We start from the raw sequence: 24045 nt of genomic DNA, 5'->3' as shown, positions 1-24045 counted from the left end.
TCAGTAAGTCTAGGGTAAGGTCCACAATTCTGCATTTCTGTTAAGCTCCAGGTGATGTCAATACTGCTGGTTTGGGGCCCCAATTTGAGCCACAGGGTTCTATGTTCTTAGTTCTGAATTTGTCTGAGGCCAATAGGAGTTTACAAGTGACAAGTGAGTTGTGAGGGGATTTAGGGAAGTAATTCTGGAATACCATGTGCATAGAATCACAGCATTTTAAAGTTTCTATTTGGTAAGAGTGAAGGTTGGGCAGGCTAAGTTTAACCTATACTTTAGCACTATTATGGATTTAGGCACATTTTCACTGTGTGGAAACTATACTGAACCAGGAAATATTTTATAAAAAGGTCACAGGTCATTTACTAATGTAGTTGAAAAAGGAGAAGAGATATCATTTAGTAATATAATCAAATTAGGTGTATCAATATCAGATAATATTGCTCAGTATAAATGTGTATTGAATGAATTGCAAGTCTGAGGTGTAAAGCAGGAAAAACTTTAAAAAACTATTTTGACTATCAGCTACCTTAGGAAAATTCAATTTTTTAAGGAACTTTTCACTGGTATGTCAACAGAATGAAAAACATTACATCAGAAAACACTTTTTTTTTTCTTTTACGTCAACGCAGTTGATTTTTATGACCACTACTGTCATATATTTAAGTGTAATAACGTCAACTTTCTGTGAGATATTAAACGTCAATGATGTTATTTTATCACCCATCTACCAACTGTTTATTTAGAACCTACTATGTGTCTGGCACTGCAAAGGGTTGAGAATAATGATGAACAAACACAACACTGATCTTGTCAAATACTGGGAAATCTACCGGATTTACACACAAAGTTACGTTACTATGTAAGCTTATAAAATATTTAACACAGATAACCTCACATACAATGGTAATTATAACTAATTCAACGTACTAAAAAAAATCCTGTGAAACTTTGTATGCTTTGCAGAACTATGTTCTGTAAAATACTTTCCTTGTGGTATTAGCTAATGACTCATATTTATATAATCAGTTATATTTTAAGAATTATTTCCAGAAATTTACACTGTATTCGCTAATTAACCAAATTAAGAACATTAAATTTTCACGATCCTAACCATAGTTACAATCAATCTGATCTACTATACCATCATACAGAGTCATCTAAAACCAAAACACTGGCCAAATGGCACACAGAATTACATGGCTATTCATCAAAACCAAAACCAAGTAAAATAAAAACCAGATATCCATGAACTACTTCGACACAATTTTGTTTTAGGTGCTACTCTCTTGCTAGGTCACAGTTTTATAAGTAGAGTTATCTTGATAATTTCAATGTTCAATTCTTCATATATTTTTTTAATTTTTAAAAATTTTATTTAAGTACTGTTGATTTACAATGTTGTATTAATTTCTGCTGTATATCAAAGTGATTCAGTTATACATATATACATATATTCTTTTTCATATTCTTTTCCATTCTGGTTTATCAAGGCTATTGAATATAGTTCCCTGTGCTGTACAGCAGGACCTGGTTGTTTATCTATCCTATATATAATAGTTTGCAACTGCTAATCCCAAACTCCCAATCCTTTTCCCTTCCACCACCCTCCCCCTTGACAACCACAAGTCCAATTCTTCATATTGTTTATTGTAACAGTACACATAGTTGTTCGATTTGTTAAGATGTTTATGGCTTTGTTCCAAAGGGGCTCCTTATTGTAGCTTTTTAGCTTTTTATTGACTGCAGCCTTATAAATAGATTTCACTTTAAGGAAACTAATTTGGAACTACAGGTTTAAAAAAATTACGGGTTAAAGAAAATGGCTCGGAACACCTAGTATTTTAAGGATGACACATGCTCTGGGGTCCTACTGTGACCAAAAATAGGGGTGGCAGAGATGTGTGCTAACAAGATATAATTATCTTGTATTTAGACCCAGTGAGATTCAACTAATGGGTGGTCAAGAATAAGACCACTGGATATCCTGAAGGAAAGAAAAAAAAAAATTGCATGATCCTATGAAATGACAAGACAATTGTCATGTAAAATTCAATATTTTAGGATCAATCTTTGCTATTTAATGCATTACTATAAAAATGAATTTTGTTCAACTTATATTTTATCAAGTTAACCTAAGTACTAGCTAACATTCAAGCTAAATCCATGTCCAGAGGTCTCCAGCATGACTGATGCAATCCCAAGGGTCAGCTAAGACATCTTGTATTTGAGTCACTCATAAGTAAATGTTAGGACTTCCCTGGTGGTGCAGTGGTTGAGAACCTGCCTGCCAATGCAGGTGACCTGGGTTCGAGCCCCGGTCCGGGAGGATCCCACATGCTGCGGAGCAACTAGGCCTGTGCACCACAACTGCTGAGCCTGCGCTCTAGAGCCTGTGAGCCACAACTACTGAGCTCGCGTGCCACAACTACTGTAGCCCGTGCCCCTGGAGCCCCTGCTCCACAACGGGGTGGGGGGGCCACCACAGTAAGAAGCCCGTGCACCGCAACAAAGAGGGGCCCCCTCTCGCCTCAACTGGAGAAAGTCCGTGCGCAGAAACAAAGACCCAACGCAGCCAAAAATAAATAAATAAATTTATAAAATAAATAAGTAAATAAATGTTTATGGAAACTATTTGCCCTAAGAGAGCTAGAGAACTGTTGAAAATATAAAACATAACAATAAAGGAAAAGCTTTTCTTACTTCTGTGAAGTATGAGTAAATTTTGTTAGAAGAGTTAATTCTCATTCTCCATGGTAAGTGCAGGATTGCTCATACCTTCAAGAAAGAACATAAGTTAGCAATTTTTGTTGTTGCTTTTGAACAAATAGGCAGAGACTTGTTTATTCAGTCATGAATCCTGCCAGTGTTTTTCCAAAAGTGACCTGTACGTAGTATGGGTATTTAGAAGATGTTACATAGAACACACACACACATACAGTACAGTTGGCCACAACCGGTGTCACAAAAAAAGCACTTTAAAAACAGTTAAATATATACACCTGAGGAAGTAGGGGTGTGAATAAAATAACGTAAGAAACATTGAGCCTGGCACTTCTCACACTACCTTAAATCACTGTTTTCTAATTCTTCATCTACCTACCTCATTCTTGTCAAACTAATCTTGGAGCCCTTTCTCATCTCACCATTTTCATATTTCTCTTCCTTCTTTTACACCATCCTTTAAACTTTAAATAATTTCTCAATTTATCTATCACAGTAACAGAAAATTAATCTATGTCTCCAAACTAACAGCACACAGAAACCAGAAAATCACTTCTACATTAATGTAGAACTATAAAGTGGAATATGAATCTCTTCTGAAAGACAGTTCTTTGTCTTTCTACCCCCCACATATACATCACTTCTGTCTCTAAGGAAACTGAGGGATTCAAAAGGCAAACAGGTGTCATCAATTTTGTTCAGGTAATACCTAGTCCCTCCCATAGACTGAAAAATGGAATGGAATGTTTGAAGGTGAAGAGACAGACCAAATTATGAATACTCAAATCACGGGGATCTTCAGAGGGCATACGTATTTCTCAAGAACAAGACTCTTTAAAGAAAGAGAGAATGTGACTGATTATATATTAAATAATGACTTAAGAATTTTTACTCAGGACTATCCGTTTGTTTTTCACTAAATCCCAAAGAGATTTCAAATAAACCAGGAAACACTTTAAAGTGCAGTAAGCCAAAGTCAGGCAAGCACTAGGAAAAGGTTTGAAGAAAAGACTAGAAATGAAGGGGAAACCAAATTTGAAGACTTAAATAGGTCAATTTGGAGATTTTCTGGCTAACAGTGCCTTAACTGAGCATGCATGGTTTCGCACTCAGGAGACCACACATATAATATATACACACCCCTGCACATATGATCACATATTTTGTTTAATACTAACAACCCTGAGAAATAAGTAGTATGTTAAAGATGAAGCTAAGTCTAAAGGAGGTTAAGTAACTTAACAAATACCACACACTGATTAGGTGCCCAAACTGGGCTTTGATATCAGGTCTGTCTGCCTTCAAACACTTCCTTGTTTTTTGCCAATAAACTATATTGACCCATATCATCAAAAGATTCAAATCAACAATATCAAGAGAATGTGAGTGGGATATGAAGAAATGACAGGTAGCTAAAGTTATAGCAATTCTGCAGTGGCTTTACTTCGACATTTTGAAATGGGTAAAACTTTTGAGTAAAAACTACATAATCTGAGATCCCTTTCAGTAGATAGTTTTCAACCTTTTGTCTGAGCTTACTGCACTTTTTCCAATTTTTAAATAAATTATATTTTGAGTTTATCATTTTATTTAATATGCGGTAATAAAGATTTGGTTTTCTAAATTGGAAAAAGGCCATGTAAATCTATTTTTCACAAAATGATTTTCTACAGCTTCCAGACATTAATCAAAGCACTTCACAAGCAGTTCTTTGAAAACAGTTCTATATTTACAATGGTAGTCTGCCTCCAAAACCAGAAAAATTCTACAGCTAATAAGAATGAAAAATTTTTACCACTTTCACCTTTTAAAAATAAAATATATCGAAATAGCCGAACAAGCATACTCTTACCAGCTTTACCTTTTCCCAGGTTTGTGCTGTTCTCTGTCCAAGATTGAGAATCAGTAAGAAGGTGGCTCTGGGACTCTCTCAATGGCTTTGCAGGAAATTGATGGTTTTCAGGACTGAATAACAATAATTATCATCATGATCATTAGGTTAGCTCTTGATAGTATTAGGGTGAGTGTTTTGCAAAGGATGGAACTCAACCCACTTGTGGTGCAAGATAATTGTAGGAGTTACACAAGAGAATTTGGGGAAAACAGGAACAAGGCATTAAATCACACTGACTCACAATGAAAAAAGCGTTCTCCCTTCAGTTCACTTTTCTTTCTTCTGATTACAATACAATGACAATCTCTGACTTTGGCAAATCTCCATTCTTCATATGGAGAATAGGCCTCAGCCTAAGACTTTAGCAGGTAAGGGAATCTAGTTAGAACTTAACAGTATTTTATTATTGATTTTATTTTTTTTTAAGTTATTTTCTATGGCAAATTTTACTAATTTCTCATTTATGACAGTGATATAAAGTTTGGTTTAAAAAAATTTAAGTGGCAATTTAAATAAAAATATTAAAGAAAAATATTAATTTTACAAGTGGAAAGCATATGGAAAAAAATATATGAAGATGATGGTAGAAAGATAAGTTTGAGAAAAACTGACCCACTTATTGTTTCTAAAGTGGCCAAACTGGTCTCGACAAACAAAGAATTCTCTATCTTTCTCTATAAAACTGAAACAACAAATTTGAACGTTATCTTGCAGGAATGTTGAAAACATCTGACATTGTCAGGTCTTAAAAATCTGACGTTTAATTTGGTAAATAAAGAGTTTAAAAGAAAGACTTTAGGTTTTAAAATTTAAGTAGACATGCCACATATGACATATTAGATGGTATGAAAAAAATGTACATAAAATAGAATTTCACTTAGATTAAAAAAATTATTGGCACAGAAACTATTAGTGTATTATTTTACAACACACCAAAATAGAAATTATAATAATGTTCAAAAGAAAAACCCACTTAAAATTCTTCCAAGAGTAATTTCACATATTTTAGTTGACTATAACTATTATATTTTTTAAAGGATATGCCTTTGCTCCTTAACAATTACCTCGTACCTAAAATTTGAGACTATTTCAATTTTGTGCTGCTTTAACAACCCCTTACTAAAATTTTGGGAGGAAAATCTTAAAAAAGAAAAGCTTGTCTCCTATTCATATGAAATATCTCTTTTACTCTAATTCTAATTATTCCTCAGGAAAGGGACCTTAGACCAAGTACAGCTAACTAAGTCCTGGTTTAAGGACTGCTTGGAGATTCATTACTGCTAACAGGAATCTAACAAATGGCAAGGATCCACTCATTCAACAATACTCATTGAATATCTGTTACATCAGTGAGTAAAGTCTTTGATCTCATGGAAGTTTTGTTGTAACTGAGGAAGAAGTATAATAAATATATAGTAAGTCAGGTGGTAAGGAGAGCTCTGACGACAGCAAAAGACAGTATGAAGGGAATGGAGGGGCAAGTTACGATTATCCAAGGGTTTCCAAAGGCGGCCTCTACTGTAAAGCTACACTTGAGCAGAAAGTAAAGTGAAGGCACAGACCGTTCAGATATCCAGAGGAAGAACCTTTAGGAATAGGAACTGGCAAGTACAAAGCCACTAAATAAGGAACATGCTTGGTGTATTTGAGGACCAGCAAGATCCGTGTGTCTGAGGATTGTGAGTGTTGGGAAGGTGGTACGGGGTGACATCGAGAGGTGTTGGGGAAGAGGTTAGTCAGCGCAAGGTAAGGACATTCATTAGCTTTTATTCTGAGCAAGATGGACAATCAGTGGAGGGTTCTGAGCAGAAGAGTGACACAATATGATTTACGCTTTAAAAGGATCACTCTGACATTTTAATGGAGAATAAACTGGAGGAGGGCAAACATGGAATCAGAAAGGTCAGTAATGAAGGTACTGAAATAATCCATGTGAGAAATGATGGCTTGGACCAGGAAAGCAGCCTTGGAGGTGGTAAGAAAGTATCCAGGTTATAGATATATTTGGAGGGGATATCTGACAGGATCTACATCTGTATATACAGGGTCCCTGAAAGAGAGGAATCTAGTATGACTCCCAAGTTTCTGGCCTGAGCATCTGGGAGAATGGAGGTCACTACTACTGATACATGAAAGAATGAAGAAGAATCGAGTTTTGGGTGGGGCAAGGGTATAGATGGCTTGGAATCAAGAGTTCTGCTTTGCACCTGTTCAGCTGGCAATGACTTTTAGATGTTTAGGTGGGACCACTGTGTAGACAATCAAATATACAACTCTGGAGTACACAGGGGAGACCAGCACTAGCCATAGACAATTCATAGGGGCTAATCGGGGGAAATTATAGAATTTTGTAGAAGAGACTTTAGCTGTCAAAATCCAATCTCAACATTTAAAGGAAAGGGAAGAGAAGCCCGGAGAGGTTACGTGACCTCTTCTAGATCACCTAGCTGGGTAACAGTGCCAGAACTAGGATTTCTCCCAACGCCCATTGTACATTTAGTAGGAGAGATACTATCTATCTCTAAAACCCAAATAGTCTTAAACTGCAAAAACCTCTTAACAAGGATAAAAAACATTATTGAAAACTACTGTTAACTTTTATAAAAGCAGGAAAGCATTCTAAGTAATTTATTAAAACTAGATTTTTCTGCCCTGAGGTATATAAAAAAAAAAATTAGCATTTAGCTCTGTGGAATTTTAAAGCCAAAACTCACAGGGCAGGACCCAGTAAGACTCTGGTGCCTTTGAATGTGACACACATGAGAACGGCCTCCTCATTAACTGGTAGAGTCTGGACTGCACATAGCTCACTCTAGGGATGGGGGGGGGCAAATAGGTTTCATCTCATGACAATTTAAGATGACTTTGGAATGGCTGCCAGAATCGCCACCTTGAGATGGATGCTGGGGTCACATGAGGCTCCAAGGGACAAAGCGCCGTGATCAATAAGAAACACGAACTAGATGGGGAGACTATAAGCATAGGTGCTATGAACACAGCATTCCAGCAACTAAGAAAACCTTTAAAATTTAACTAATGATATTATGGTCATGCTTTTACTATTGGCTTTCATTTAAAAATCAGAGGTATGGTCACATCAAAAAAAAGTCTCTCTTGAACATGTAAAAAAATGTTTCAACTTAAAACTTCACGTAGAGCATTTTGAAACATTTAGATAGTTTTGCCTTTTGGCAGTTAGTAGCCAAGTCAGAATCCAATTTCAGGTCTTCCTCAAATGCCTGATAGACTGGAACCAAAAGAGACTTAAAGCAGTAACCAAAGTCTCCAGACAATGAATTTCCAAGACTCCCTCCTTTCTCTCTCCACAGAAATGGCTCAGATCATGCTTAGAGGTCTTGGAAGAGTACCAAGGATATGGTGCCCATTGCTAACGGGACTGTCAAGCAGATGTCTGGGATTCCACTTCATCTCCAAAGGCCTGATCCAGGCAGGGAAGTTTTTTGATCTCTTTATAACGGTTACGGCCGAGAAGAAAGGCCTGGAGGGTCAGAGGGAAAGTTTAACCTGTCTGCTCACCTGATCACTAGGGGGACTAATTTGGACTTACGTTACTTTCTTTTAAGCACCACATTTAAAAAAAATCACAATTTATTTCCGTTAACGAAAATGTATAGAGAGTTAACACCTGTTTACTGACCACCCAGATTAATAACAGAATTTTATAATTATGACTGAAGCTCCCTATGTAACCCTCCCCAGTCATACTTTCCTCTCACCCTCATTCCAGGTAGAAACCAGTGTAGTAAATTATCTTAAGTTCTTAAAATTTTTTTTCAAAGGAACATATAATTGAAGGACACAAGAGGATAAAATATATTCTTTGAAAGTAAAATAGAAAAAAAAAATGGACTCACTTTTTAGATGATGAATTCAATCCTGCAGGAGTAGATGGCTGTTCAGGATCCTGGTTAACAAGGCAAGTTGGAAAGGAGCAGCCATCACCTAGACTGTAATTAAAATAAAAACTTACAATTATGCAGTAAAAAAGATGATCTCTGTGAGTAGAACATAGCTATATTATGGACAAAACGTGTATATCAGACATTGGCTTGAATGTGGTATGTTTACGGAGATGTGAGTCAACTGATTTCCACATTGATACAACAGTGAGTCATAAAATAATACTGTAAAAAATAGTTTTTATGCAGAATTACAGAGTTCTTTTGTTGGATTACTTCCATTTTCAGTCTAAACCCTGAAAATTTTCAAAACAAAGTACCTTGAAAAAATGGGTAGCAACCAGTACTTCTTCTCATCACCAAAAACCTGTCGCATATTTTTACTGAAACCCAAGCTGAATCCATTCTTATCTGTTCCATGTCGAAATACTGGACTTCTAAATGCCTCTAGAAAAGATGGTAGAGCAATCACATGAGTAAAGAGCACATCATCTAGCAACCCCTATAGTTAGAAATGACTGAATTAAATGAAGAAACTCTGAAAACCAATGGCTAGCTTCCTGTGACTGCTTATGTGCCTATCAACAGCCCTGCAATGAAGACTGTCTATTCTTTTAAAACAAACATAAAATATGATTAGATCTATTTTAGTTTTTAAGTAACCCTTTTATTCTTGTAGCAGCACATCTGCATTGCAGAAAATTAGAAAATGCAAACAAGCAAATAAAACTTTATATCTTCTAAATCTTTATTAAATGGACGGCTGGATGGATAGAGAAAATAATTACAAATGTACATTTTTTTAACCAAAGTGCGACTAAAGATACATTCTACAACCTTTTTTCAGTTAATAAATTCCATTTTCCAATTTCATTAAAATTTTATCTCATCCAATTTTATCTCATCCAATCATAAATTTTTTTCTAGCTGATCTTTGTCCAAACCAGGGTCCAATGCAGAGCCGTACATCATAGCTGGTTATGCCACTCTGCATATGGAAGCTGAGGTTCAGAGAGACCGTGCAACTTGCTCAAAATATCACAAAAAATAAATGACAGAAGTGGAACTTGAACAAGGTCATCAAAGTTCTGTCTATGATGCTACATTTTCTTCTTAAATAATGCCGAGATGCAAAATCTAACATGTTAGTTTTGGGGTGCAAATAAACATAGAAGTGTAATGATTTCTGCCCATAATTTAAAAAAGGAAAAATATAACTAGCAGAGTCATGGTACTATGAAAAATGTGATTTGCAAGATCCTTAACATTTATCAACCTAGGTTATATAGCTTTTTATAAAACACTTTAATAATTATAGGACCATACTGTCCAGAGGAAGTCCTTTCAGTGTTACAAGTTAAATCTAGACGTTTCTAGAAGTTAAAAGCTAGTAGAAAAATTTACGTTTGAAAAATAATTTAATTGCTCTACATATAATTTGAAATAAGGTACTTTGTTTAGAAATTATTATACCAATATTTTCACCTTAATAGTACTTGCTGGGATAAGATTTCACCTGAATCCTAAAAATGAACATTCACTGACTATATACTACAATTAATCTTCACTATTATAATAACGGAATCTCATAGCCAGTATCACACTCTTTTGATTACTATAGATTTGTTGCAAGTTTTATAAACAGGAAGAACTTAACAATTTTTTTTGGTGGATATTGTTTTTGCTATTTGGGGCCTCTTGAAATTCCATATGAATTTGAAGATTAGCTTTTCCATTTATGCATGAAAGGCCATTGAAATTGTAATAGAAATTTCAATAATCTCCTTTGGGATGGTTCACTGATAGTATATAGAAACACAACTGATTTTTTTGCATATTGATCATGCAACTTTGCAGATTTTATTAGCTCTAATAGTTTTTATTGTGGATTCTTTACGGTTTTCTATATATAAGATCATTTCATCCACAAAAACAATAGTTTTACGTCTTCCTGTGCAATTTGAATGCCTTAATTTCTTTTCTTGAGTAATTTCTCTGGCTAGAATTTCCAGTACAGTGCTGAACAGCAATAGTGAAAGACGGAATCTTTGGTTTATTTATTTAGGGCAAAGGTTTATTTTTCACCACTGAGTATCATATTAGCTGAGAATTTCTCATAAAGTCCTTTGTCAGGTTGTAGAAGTTGCCTTCCATTCCAGCTTAAGTGTTTTTATCATCAAAGGGTGTTGTATTTTGTCAAACACTTTTTCTGTTACAGTTGAGATAAAAATGTGCTTTTTTCCCCTTCATTCTATTAGTGTGGTATATTACCATTGATTGATTTTTATACATTGAACCACCCTTGCATTCCTGGGATAAAAGGTTATATACCATGACAAAGTAGGATTTAACGTGCTGCTGGATTTGCAGATATGTTATTGGGAATTTCTCCACCTATATTCATAAGGAATATTGGTCTATAGCTTTCTTTTCTTGTGATGTCTTTGTCTGACTTTGGTATTAGGGCAATGCTGGCCTCACAGAATGACTTAGGAAATGTTTCCTTCTCTCCTAATTTTGGGCATAGTTTGAGAATAATTCATGTTAATTCTTAAGTGTCTGATAGAATTCATCAGTGAAGCCAACTGGTCCTGAGCTTTTCTTTGTTGGGAGATTTTAAATTACTGATTCAATCTCCTTACTTATTATAAGTCTATTGAGGTTTTTATTTCTTCTTGAGTCACACTGGTAGATTGTGTTTCTAGGAATTTGTCCATTACACCTAGGTTACCTAATTTTTTTTTAAATTTATTTTTTGGCTGCGTTGGGTCTTCGTTGCCGTGCGCGGGTTTAGTTGCTCCATGGCACATGGGATCTTCCTGGACCAGGGTTTGAACCCGTGTCCCCTGCATTGGCAGGCAGATTCTGAACCACTGCATCACCAGGGAAGTCCCAAGTTTACCTAATTAAACTTTTTTATTTCTGCAAGGTTGGTAGTCATGTTCCCACTTTCATTTCTGATTTTCATGATTTGAGTCCTCTTTTTTGCTTTCTAGTTATAGGCTTGTCATATTTGTTGATATTTTCAATAAACTAATTATTGATTTCATTGATCTTCTGTTTTTTAGAATTCTGTTTCCATAATGTCCTGTCTAATCCTTATTATTTCCCACCTTCTTCTGGCTTTGGGTTTACTTTTTGCTCTTCTTTTCATAGTTCCTTAAGGTGTAAAGTTATTGATTTGAGGTATTTCTTTTTTAATGTAAGCATTTATAGCTATACATTTCCTGCTAAGCACTACTTTTGCTGTATCCCATCTCTGCAGGGCTTCTGAACATACTGTTTTCTCTGCCTGAGATGTTCTGGCTCTGACTTCTTAGTTTAAATATACTTTTTGCTTTTGTGAGCTCTTCCCTGACCACTCCATCTAAATAGTTCCCTTCTACCATCCCCAGACCTTGATTCATACCTGAACATCCTGTTTGTTTCTTTCAAAGCACTTCGCATTTTGTAATTACGTTTATGTTTGGTTATTGATTTTCTGTGTCCCTCACTAGACTATTTCACCCTTGCTAACCACTGTATATACACAATGCTTTACACACAATGGACAGTCAAAAAATATATGGAATGAGTGAATTTGTATTTGTCCCACAAGACAATGTGGGAAACAAGAATGATTTTACAGCTTCAGGACAGGTTAGCATTTAATCATATGGCAACTTCTGATGACTATTTGGTTTTGTATTTAAAGTTCTGTTAACTACAATAATTGGATACTCACCTAATGTAGATTTATTTTTGCTGACTAGCCAACAATGATAGCCAAACAGAGAAGACAAGCTGACAGAAAACATAGCTGCAGCAAAGAATAAAAACATAATATGGAACTTGGCTTGAGTATCAGGTAGGCCATTCTATAAAGAAAGGAAGAAAATAAAATGTTTTGTCAAAGGGATAAGTATTCCCCTACTTTTATAAGTAAGATTTTTTCCATAAAATTTTTCTTAAATTTAGGTATGGAGAAAGATATATGGCTTTATGTTAAAACTTTGAGGAAAAAATACATCTTCAGGTTCGAATAAATGTTTACTAGAACATGAATATATATGTATATATATATGGAAAATATATTAAAATTTGGGATATTTATTTTCTTTTGTATAACCAAATTCATAGAAAAATTATGGTGTGTAAACTATATCAGTAGGGAACAAGATAAAACAAGCTATAAAATATAGCTTTTAATTTACTTCCTGAAAATGTTTTGTTAACATACTCCAGATTTACAAATGCTTAAACAGTTTGATTATAATGCCAGAAAATGGAAGGTTAATTGGCACAATTTAGCTACTCTTCTCATTGATGTTTTACATCACTACAAACAACAGCATCAACTACAAACACACAGAACACATCCACAATAATACTTCAAGCTACTTTAAACAACGTCGTCACAAAAAAGATCAACACTGGTTTATAACACCTGTCTAAAATAAACCTTACAGTACCCATGGGATGAAAAAGCCCAGACTGCTCCTTGTTCATATGTCCAAGGAGATCTCGAGTCCCTCTAGAATGGCAGGCTTGGGGACACTTAGTGAAGCACCAGAGCTGCCAGGACGTGTCCCCTTCTGATATTCTGTTTCAATATCCTGTAGTACCTGTCAGATTGACCCAGGTCACAAGATCTCACTGATAGCTTTTGACAGCAGAGTCATCACAGTGAAAACCAGTTGTGCCTTTACAAATTTATTTGTGGTTTGGAAATAAAATCATCCACAGGAATGAGGAGCAGTGATGCCACAGGCTCTCAGACATTCATTAGAGATCATTCTTCCCAGCTGGACACTGGAAGTATCCTTGAACGCTAGGCCATGTTCATTCACCTGTGGATTCCTAGCACTTAGCAATATAACTGGCACATAACAGGATTCAATAAATCTTTAGTATTGAATGTGGTTCAAATCTCACATCAGTGATCTAGCAATTCAGAAAGCCTTACCATAAGAAAGGATAATTTAATGAATGTAATAAAGCAACCCTGCAGGGGATAACTGTTATTTTTTACCATTGTTTGGTGTTGTAAGGAATATCTTTGGGTATTTAAAACACATAGTTCTAACTTCATTTTGCTTATGTTTAAAATATACAGTGAAGAAAACAAATGAGCTGCCTAAAGCATATACAATATCTAATAACAATTCAGGACATTATAGGTATAATAGTTTAATAATCGTTTTACACATAAAGAAATACTTCTATTTTTTCAATACTAAGAAAAACATTCTTCTTATATAGTCAATTCTCGTTATTCGCAGTGGTGCTGTTCTATAAAGTTGCCATGAACACCGAATTTGTGAATCCTGAGCCATTTCTCCTGGGAAGATACAGCGTTAGGGTCCTGTAAGCCTCTGGTCACAATATTTTTGTCAAATGATCAATACGTAACCTTGTTCTGTGTGTTTCTGCTTATAAAACCTAATTTATACCTTATTTAATGCATATTAAATAACAGAACTCACAGCCACCAGCACCATAACTCAGGTCTGAAGGAAGCTTATCTAAACACTAAACACATGTATTTTCTCCGTCAGGCACATCTCAGTCTCTTCTTCTGCTCAAACACTAGACAGCACTTCAGCGCTAGGCTTGAAGACCTTTTAAACAATGAAATCACCAACAAAAAAGCACAAAAAATGCAAAAGACATGGCACTAAATAGAATGAAAAAGCACACTTATTTACAGTATGTGAGTTCCAACAGGAAGGCAGCAGGTCCTCTGGTTTGATCTCAACTAGAAATGTGCACGTGGGTGACTCACATTTTCCCTACTCTGTGCATGTTTGCAAATGACCACAAAAGCTACGTTGAGTATTGACTCTGCGGTTACAGATAAATGTTAGCAAGTACGTGAATTCACAAACACAGAATCTGCGAATAATGAGGACTGACTATATATGTTAGCTCTCTTCTATAAAATTAGTGTCAGGATTAATTCACTACTGAAAATCTATAATATACCAAAAAAGTCACCAAGGTAATGACTTACAGTCCAAAATTTGATAAAATACTGTAAATCTGTAGCAGCAATAAAAAGGCAGTACAGCAGAGAATAAGCCAAGAAAAGGAGGAAAAATTTATAATTTGAAAATCCAACACAATTGTTCACCCTGTTAACAAAACAAAAACAACATTTTCAATGAGTTTTACATTGTCACCCTAGGTATACATATGCTCAACCTTAATACAAGTATTTTGTTTCCTAACATTTAAAATTTATTGGCATTTCTTTAAGCATAACTCAGATTTCTTTATACATACAAACATTAAAAAATCCACTTCACTAAAAAGGAATTTCTATGTTCAGATTTTTAAAATTTGATATATATGTAATACTGCTTTAATCAATCATGACCCCTGTATTTCCTGTCCAGTTACACAAATAAACACATGCCTTAAGCATAGATACTGTGAGAAATCTACTCATACCAAGCAGATAAAAGGAATTTTCTAAGTTCTTCTCTGCGTTGCCTTTGGGTTTGATTTCTAACTACGATTAAGTAATTTAAAAATCTTTCAAGTTTTCCCAAATTAGATGAAATTTATTCAGAGACTACTTGCATGCCGTCAGTATAGCACTGAAGCAACCAGATTATCAAAGCATATTAAGTGGTAGGTTTAAGAAAAGAAACAGGACTGGGAACCAGACAGCCAGGTCGTCGTGCACATTTGATGCTAAATAACTATGTGGCCCTGATAAAGTGCTATCGTCTCTAAGAATTTCATTTTCCTTATCTGTCAAACAAGCACTCTGAGATCCTTTCTGAGAGCCAGCTCTATATGTTATGATTCCGAAAATGGAGATATATAATTCTCAGTCCTTACTCTGAAATCACTCTATTTGGTAAGAGGGGTGGTAAGAATTCAAACTACTGTACCAATAAACATAAATACAAATACAGCTCATACTTTACAGTCACACTTTTTCTATCAAAGCTTTTTCCCCCCTTTTCATAAAGACAAGGGAATTCCTAGATAATGTATAAATGTGACACAACACCTAAGTGGAACTGGCTGCTATCTTCACGGGTTCACTTTGTTAATTGGTATAACAAACTCATTGCATAGAACACATAGGTGTTTCCTCTCCTCAAACACCTTTGTTCCTACTCTAATGTTAGTATAAGGTAATCTTGCTCTCTACTGCCTTTGCCAATAAACTGAAACATTTTTCTGCCTCTCTTACGGTGAAACTATGTTCACATGAAAAATGTTTACTCAGTTACACAAGATGAACAAGTTCTAGATCTGCTGTACAACACTGTACCTGTGGTCGGCAAACTGCACTGTGGAGTCAAAAATCTGCTAAGAGGACAGCGCTCATGCTAAGTGTTCGTACAATTAAAAAAAATTTTGTAATTGAAAAAATTCAGAAGTCAAACACTGGGCTTATGAATAAACAGAAATTTGGAACAAAAATGGAAAATGTGTACATCTACCTTAAAAAAATATAAGGCAAAGGGAACAGCATTAGATTTAGTAATTTTGGAACTTAAGGGTGTTGTGTATGACAAATGCATAAAGAAGGCAAAACTGTGGGTGCACGCTGTATGAAAACAGTAACATTTGCAGTTCTAGAGATTCCAGTGTGAGTGCAAACCAGTTACTGAGATTGCCTCTTACGACATCTGAACGAAATAATGGCAAGAAATAATACTGCAAACAGTTCCAGACTAGCCTAGCCTAAATGTATTCTGTCACAAAAGGATATAGGATATTCCCTGTGCTTCCGTGCATTGGTTTCAAGAGGAGAGAACGGGCAGACAAAGGCTGGGTGCGTTAAGACTGGACATGTGGATGGAGACAACGACTCTTTTGTGGACGAGGGGAAAATGAGATGGGATAGGAAAGACTGTTTCTCTTCCTGCAGGAATGTAAGACGCAGCTTTTGTGTTAGATGACAAATAGCGTTTTTATAGAAAGGAAAATGATTTTGAACGTAGATTTTACAACATGTAATTTAGCTTACTTTAACTTCTACTTAGGGTCATGGTGTAATTTGCCGTGTCAGAGCCAGGAAACAGGAGAAAGTCAGTAGATAAAGACCAGGTAGGTATTTTAGAGTCTGATAGGTACTTTGAACTTGAGGAAATAGAGTAATAATATTTATTTCTAATAACATCTTAGTCTCATCATGACAGACAGCTTTTGGTTAGACATTTTAACTGCCTACTACTCTGTAGACTCAATTTGAAAAGGAAGTGCATGTTTCTGAGTCTGAATGACTTTATATGGAGAAATAAAACACATTCTAGGTAAATATGCCTTATATGTTGTTTAAATTCAGGGTAAACAGCTCTTGGCTCTGTTTTAGGGAAATTGCTTTCTGAGTCTAAATTGGAAAAAGAACATAATACAAAAAAAAAAAAAGGATGGAAAGAAAGTAGCCTCTGAAGTCCAAAAAACTTGCTATATGACTTTAAGCCCACTCTTTAATTTATCTGAGGCTCAACTTTCCTCTTCTTTAAAACGAAACAAGTAATTTCTAATAATATCTGTCACTGTTTTAAGGATTACAGATTTTTACAGATATATGGATATATCATCTTTAGACATTACAGGCACTCAATAAACGGAGGCTAAAATTATTTAATTTAATTAGGGCTACCTAACCACTGGCAAGCACGTCAAGGTATACTGTTAATATAATTAATTGATACATGAAAATTTTATATTAAAAGAAAAAGCACTTCTTTGATAGGAAACCCAATAAGGCAAATACTGCAGGATCTCTACTTTAGTTAAAAAAGAAGTGTGAGGTTGATCCCCTGCACCCTGATGGGTACTCTTAACTGGCCACAGCAGACATGCTGAAGTGACTGAGAACAGAAGAGGTATGGCTCTATGATCTTTCCAACACTAAAAGTTGACAGATACTGAACTTCAAAATCATACACAAGACCTGGATAAAAAGGTTCCCCACAGTTTGGGAACATACTAAGTAAAGGTCTTAGTAAGTGACTGTTACACATTCACATAATGGCTGTAAAGAAGATCTTTTATATACTGATATGAAACAATTTCCAGGATATATTAAGTGAAGGGAAAAAAAGGCAGAGACCCAGTCCATAAGCCAAACACTTGTGTTAAAAAAAATGTGTAAAAAATTTTCTTATGTGTATAAAAAATATTAAACACACGCACACATACAGATTTTTTTTTTTTTTTTTTTGCGGTACGCGGGCCTTCCACTGTTGTGGCCTCTCCTGTTGCGGAGCACAGGCTCCGGACGCGCAGGCTCAGCGGCCATGGCTCACGGGCCCAGCCGCTCCGCAGCATGTGGGATCCTCCCAGACCAGGGCACGAACCCGCGTCCCCTGCATCGGCAGGCAGACTCTCAACCACTGCACCACCAGGGAAGCCCACATATACAGATTTATATCTGAAAAGCACACGTGACATTTAGCAACCAACACTGGTTCCCTGTGAGGAGTGGAAGGAGGTGGGGAGGAGGGGCTAAGAAGAACACCTGTACCTTTTTATTTTTGAATTTAGAACTGCAAGCGTGTATTATCTGTACATTTTTTCATTTAGAATTTTAATTTGAAATTTAAAATAAATAAAATGGCTGCTCCATTAGCTGGCACCAGGTGAATATTAGGTCCTCGGCACCAAACCCTTCACAAGTCGACCTGGCTACTGCTTTCTGCAAGGGAGTGCCCGGATCTGGATGGTGGCTGGGGCAGTGGCTGCAGCACAGGAGGTGACAGTGCAGAGAAGCAGCAACGCAGAAGCTGAAAGGCACTGCAGTGAGTCCATTCAACTTCCTCCACATTGCCACGCAGCGTGAAGGTGACAAGAGGTAGTGTATAGACATGTAATCTGAACCCATTTTTAAAAACTCTAGGGTCACATCTGCCCCCCTTATGTAACAGGGTCTGTCAAAATTTAAAAGATTATCCAATTATGCTATGTTTCTTTTAAAGCCAAATTAATTTCAGGTTTAGGAAGACTGCTATCAGGACTTCCCTGGTGGCACAGTGGTTAAGGATCCACCTGCCAATGCAGGGGACACAGGTTTGAGCCCTGGTCCGGGAAGATCCCACATGCTGCAAAGCAACTAAGTCCGTGAGCCACAACTACCAAGCCTGTGCTCTAGAGCCCGCGAGCCACAACTACTGAGCCCACGAGCCACAACTACTGAAGCCCGCGTGCCTAGAGCCCATGCTCCGCAACAAGAGAAGCCACCACAATGAGAAGCCCGCGCTCAGCAATGAAGACCCAATGCAGACAAAAATAAATTAGTTAAAAAAAAAAACAAACAGAAAGACTGCTATCGTAGTAAATCATCATTTCTATATGTGTAATTTTCTGAGGATAGCAAGGGCATGGCAAGCTTTATAGGTGTGCACTAGCTTGGGATTAATCCTGTTTCCAGCTCTCCATTGCTTATTACCACTATCCATTATCACTTTAAGATAGGAAAACGGGAGTGAATTCTATGTCCCTGATTTCTTTACCACTCTGCTCAATCACAGCTAGACCACCCAGCTATCCAGAAAGGAGGAGAAAAGCTGAGAAAGCATGTGTTCCTGGCCAGGCCCTCACTGGGTGAGAATGGCCTCTGGAAGCATTAATGCCCTGGCACTTCTGAATTGCCTGGATTATGAGCTGAACAAACCCCCCAGACATAAGAGAGCCCTCAGGCAGAGAAGCAAAGAAAAGGCAGTGCCCAAAGTAGGAACAGTGGGTGGGCTTGGGAAGTGTCCACCACAGGTGCAGAGAATGCACAGGTGGATGGTGGGGATATGGTGGCAGTGGGGAGGGACTGACAGCAGGTGTTACTGGAAGGATCAACAGAGGAGTATAAGGAGGACTAAGAAAACGTATAATTGGAGATGTCGGGGGAAAGAACTTGCTGAGAAAGAGAACAGAATGAATGGAATGAAGGAAAGAATGAGGAAAGCAAAAGAATGACCTCAAATGAAAATTAATACTCCAAAGAGAGATTATTTACTGACAACTTTCTCTGAGAGGAGCATTCTTCTCATAGGCATTAACTAGCCTTGACATGTTAAAGCAGAAAATCTAGGTGAAGAAAAGTACGGGGTACCCTGGAGAGAGGTAAATAACATTGCAAACCCGACATTCCTCTATTGTTTCCGGTAGCTAAGATAACCATTTACTATGTATGTTTCCACCTACCCCCGGTGTAGATTTGTGGGCACATCTACCTTTCCCTAGTGCCATCCCTGAAAGAAGATAAGGCTTTTAGAATGATCATGCTTAATGTCTAAATCCGACCTGGCTGGCAACTTTAGCGTGGTTGTCACAGGGATGTGCACATTGAGATGAAGAATTATAAGGTAGAAAAATCAACCTTCATTAGTTAAATAGATCTTTCAAATAATCCTCTATTAAGTTATCTAATTTCATGATTTAGACTTTTTAAAAAAAATATTAATGAATTCTAAGTGGAAACCCTTTTTTAAACATATGTGTGTATTTGTATATTTCCTATTCTACTCCTAAATGTCGTTTTATTTAAAATAGACTGTTAAAGCTCTAGATGAATTCATTCTTTATTAGAAACTTTGAGTGCACTATCGTGTATAATTTATGTGTACATTTTGGTATAATTTCTGAGAAGTATTTTAGAATCTCTGTGTTTATGCATGTGCATACAAAGAAAACCAGTTGTTCTGAGCAAATATGAGAAAATAACTTTTACATTGTTAACCTACTGGTGTTAAAATTATTTCACGGAAACTCTCCTGAATAAAGGCTCTTTTGAGCTAACTAAACAAATACTAGAAACTTAATCTGAAAGGTCCTCCTAGGTCAGCTAAGGCAAGATTTCATTTATAAAAAGATTTAAATAGATCTATGATTCAACTTGTTATAACGGACAGAAACTTCTTTAAGTATAGAGCCATACTCACCATGGGCAATGATGATCCATCTTCAAAATACATCTAAAAAAAAATCACACATACAAAACTCAACATCCCACAAAGTTTTAATCCCAATATATTATAAAGAGGAAATACTATTTCAAAAGAGTCGTGGTGAGTAAAATATTGCAAAGTTATTTACTTATCTAAAAACTGAATAGTAGCCAAAGGCTTCATCTAAAATAAACACACTATGGCCAATTCTAGACGATCCAATAGTAGAACTTTAAATTCAAAATATACATACTTTAAGATGCAAATAAAACAATTTTCTAAAAACAAGCAGTATGTTAATATACAACTCTTATGCTAAAGATAAAGTGCAAAATGTCAACAGATTTATACGAAGTCTGGATAAAGCTTTTCCGTTAATATCCAACCTTAAGCCAAGTAGTACTGTCCTTGTTGTATAAGTATATAATAACATCTGACTGTCATGAAGCCAATTGAGTTATCTTTATAAAGAGGGAAATGAATCACAGAAGTACTTGTTAACTAGAACCAGCCAAGTATGAGCTGCAAAAAATCATGCACTTCACTCATATCAGCGAAAATCTGGGGGGAGAGGGGCAACCAATCACGGCCCTCAGCCACACTCATATTAATGCAAGGGACCATGCTGGTTATACTTCTTAAATAAAGGTCTGAGAAGCATGAATAAGGAGAAAAGGAAATAATGTGGAAAGCGGTGAGAAAAGAAACATATTAAATAAAAAGACCACCAGCATGTAGACATTTTAGAAGTAAAAGGTTTTCTTACTTATCACAGACGGAACAGTGATGGCAGCGATCTGGTTTTATAAGTTGGCATCTGTCACAATAGCGGATTGCTATGAAAAAAGAGTTCCACTTAGCCTTAGATTTAACAGTGAATTGAATATACAATTAAATAGCTTTTAGTCATCTATCCAAATTTAAATTCTAAAAAGCATAATGAATTTAAATTCAGTAAAAATGACATATCCGACTGCGTAAATACAAAAATGGAATGACTTGCCTATAGCCTCAGTTGTCTGGGGAGGTTTCCCAAGAATAGAAAATCTTTTGGGGAAATTTTTCTAAGGCACGCTCAACTATAAGTATACTATATAATTATAAAGCAGTCACAGTAAGATTCACAAAGGGTGCAATGCAACCATGTCCATTTCTATCAAAGTAAACAGAATGTCTCCCTTGAATAAATCAATTCATTTCCAGTACCCTGCCAGGATAACTAGGGGAGGATACAACCACATTCTAGAAGTTTTTTGAGAAACACATTTTAGAAATTTGTGAATAAACTCAATTGGTTGCTTGAATTGGGAAAGCACTCACATCTTTTCTGCTGGGTGAAATACAAGATTAGAAGTGAGTATTGCAAGAGGTATTTCCAATAGAGAATTTTAATTCTTGTGACTGAAGTCCTGATCCTTTCTTCTCTAATACAGATATCAAAGACAATTATGGAGGACTGATCTGGAGATGCTCCTTCAGTACACAGGCATCTGACAGGATGCACTCAGTCTGCCAAAATTACAGGAGATCAGTTAAGTGGGCAGTCCAGTAGGACCAGCAAAACCAATACTAATGAACTTAAAATTTGGAAAAAATACTTGCAACACGGTTACCAAGATTATAATAGCTAATACTATAATCTCTAAAAAACAGAAATGGTTGCTATAAACTAAGAATAAAATGAGGTTTATTTTTAAGACAACAAGGCCTAGATGGAGTTGTTTTCAATATTGAAATAATTCCTTAATCATTCCCTTATAACTTTCTTTTTCAGAAATCCCAGAGATGGATGGCATGGCCTGCTCATCTCCTGAATGAAGAAGCCTCACGGGTACATCCCAAGTGAAGGTCTAAGGTATTACTGGCTCATGCGAAGTATCAAAGTGTGAGGCAGTGTTGTCCAGAAGGAATATAATGTGAGCCACATGAGTACTTTTAAATTCTCTAGGAGCTACGTTAAAAGAAGTAAAAAGAAACAGGGGAAATTAATTTTAATGATATATATATATATTTTTTTTTTTTTTTTTTTCGCGGTACATGGGCCTCTCACTGTTGTGGCCTTTCCCGTTGCGGAGCACAGGCTCTGGACGCGCAGGCTCAGCGGCCATGGCTCACGGGCCCAGCCGCTCTGCGGCATGTGGGATCCTCCCAGACCGGGGCACGAACCCATATCCCCTGCATCGGCAAGCGGACTCGCAACCACTGCGCCACCAGGGAAGCCCCTTAATGATATATTTTATTTCACCTAATATATCCAAAATATTATTTCAACATAAAATTAATATAAAATATTAGTGACATATTTTACTTTTTTTTATACCAAGCCTTTGAAACCTGTTATGTGTTTTACACTTACGGTCACATTTTAAGTTGTCAGTAATCACAACTTAAAGACTAGTGGTTACCACAATGGACAGCATGGGTCTAAAGTCACAGAATTTCCAGGTGAGTTCTGGTGGGCAATGCTAGATTCTCTCCAAGTGGTGATTATCTCTAAAGTACACTGGGGTAAAAAAACCTTTCAAATTAAAGTGGGCAATAACTCATAAGAAATCAAAACAACGTAGAAAAAGGTTTTGTTTACAGTCTTTCAGAAACAGAAATTTAGTCTTATAATAAAAAAACACTCCACGTGCCATATTATATTCAACTAAAATGATCCCACTGGAATTTTAAATGAGCCATCTAATTATCACTTAAATAGTCTTAACAGTGGACGGGGCATTTTATTTTAACTGTCTTGCTTGAATTTTTTGAGAATTTATTCATGTATTATGTGATTTAAAACTTCTTTGGTACATGTTGAAAAGGAAACATTACCAACATCTGTGTGCAAAATGATAAACTAATTACCTCACTTCTAATGGTTACCTTCCTTGTCAAAAAATCTACAAATATTTTTTTGTAGGAAAGGATCGATAGCAAGGGAGAGCTAAGAAAGCAAATAGTCCTCATTAATAAAAATAAATGATAATATAACAGAGTTTGGAGAACCCTGTAAGAAAGCAGGAGATGGTTGGATCAGAAGAAAGCACAGGACAAACAAGTGAGATGAGGAGACTTAATACCTGCCTCACTACACCCTACACCCAAGTCCGTATATGGTTGACTTTGTTCTCTGGGTACAGCAGTCAGTATATAGGCAGCTAGTATTTTTCTCTTTTAGGTTTGGAGGAAGGACTGTGGATTGAAAATGAATGGGAAAACCCCAAATTATATTGCCATCTACTTTCTTCAGTTCTCTTAAGACGTATAAAGTGTGTGAACATCAACTGAGCCTTTCAGTTGCTTTAGTCCACGGCCTTTCGCAGGGTGAAGAAGGAAGTTATCCAAACGACCCAAGGGTCTTTGCTGGGGATGGGGTAAGGACCCTGCTCACATTCCTGCCTTGGGGGTACTGTGGCTGCTTCACTGGACGCCCTTTCTGCATCATGATTACCTTTACGTTCCACATGTTCCAGAAGGAGAGCAATCACACCAGCATTATAATCTATTATACTTTCTGTAATTTGAGTCAGTGACTCTAGTCAGTTAATATTGATTTTAGCATGCATCCAGAATTTTTGCACTAAAAATAGAAAGACTGTATCAGGAAGTCCAGATTCTGTCCCAGACTGTC

At 36.3% G+C, this 24045-nt stretch overlaps 1 protein-coding gene across 5 annotated transcripts in view; it reads right to left on the bottom strand.

Annotated features, from left to right (window-relative positions):
* Positions 1–24045, bottom strand: part of ZDHHC2 (zinc finger DHHC-type containing 2) — a 75341-nt gene that overhangs the window by 10249 nt on the left and 41047 nt on the right. For 4 of the 5 annotated variants that reach the window (XM_029226320.1, XM_029226322.1, XM_029226323.1 and 1 more), the window contains exons 5-12: positions 21193–21262; positions 20421–20453; positions 14528–14648; positions 12260–12392; positions 8856–8982; positions 8491–8583; positions 4574–4686; positions 2701–2775 (exon numbers count right to left, since the gene is read on the bottom strand). In XM_029226320.1, the coding sequence (XP_029082153.1) occupies positions 2735–2775; positions 4574–4686; positions 8491–8583; positions 8856–8982; positions 12260–12392; positions 14528–14648; positions 20421–20453; positions 21193–21262 (731 nt within the window). In that variant the 3' untranslated portion in view covers positions 2701–2734. The remainder of the gene's footprint in view (positions 1–2700; positions 2776–4573; positions 4687–8490; positions 8584–8855; positions 8983–12259; positions 12393–14527; positions 14649–20420; positions 20454–21192; positions 21263–24045) is intronic. The other variant, XM_029226325.1, reaches the window with a different exon arrangement.

This window comes from Monodon monoceros, unplaced genomic scaffold (assembly GCF_005190385.1).
Source record: "Monodon monoceros isolate NGI ecotype Baffin Bay Population unplaced genomic scaffold, NGI_Narwhal_1 Super_Scaffold_17, whole genome shotgun sequence".
NCBI classification, from domain to species: domain Eukaryota; kingdom Metazoa; phylum Chordata; class Mammalia; order Artiodactyla; family Monodontidae; genus Monodon; species Monodon monoceros.
The sequence above is the reverse complement of the archived record's forward strand: the minus strand, read 5'-3'. Positions and strand labels throughout refer to the sequence as shown.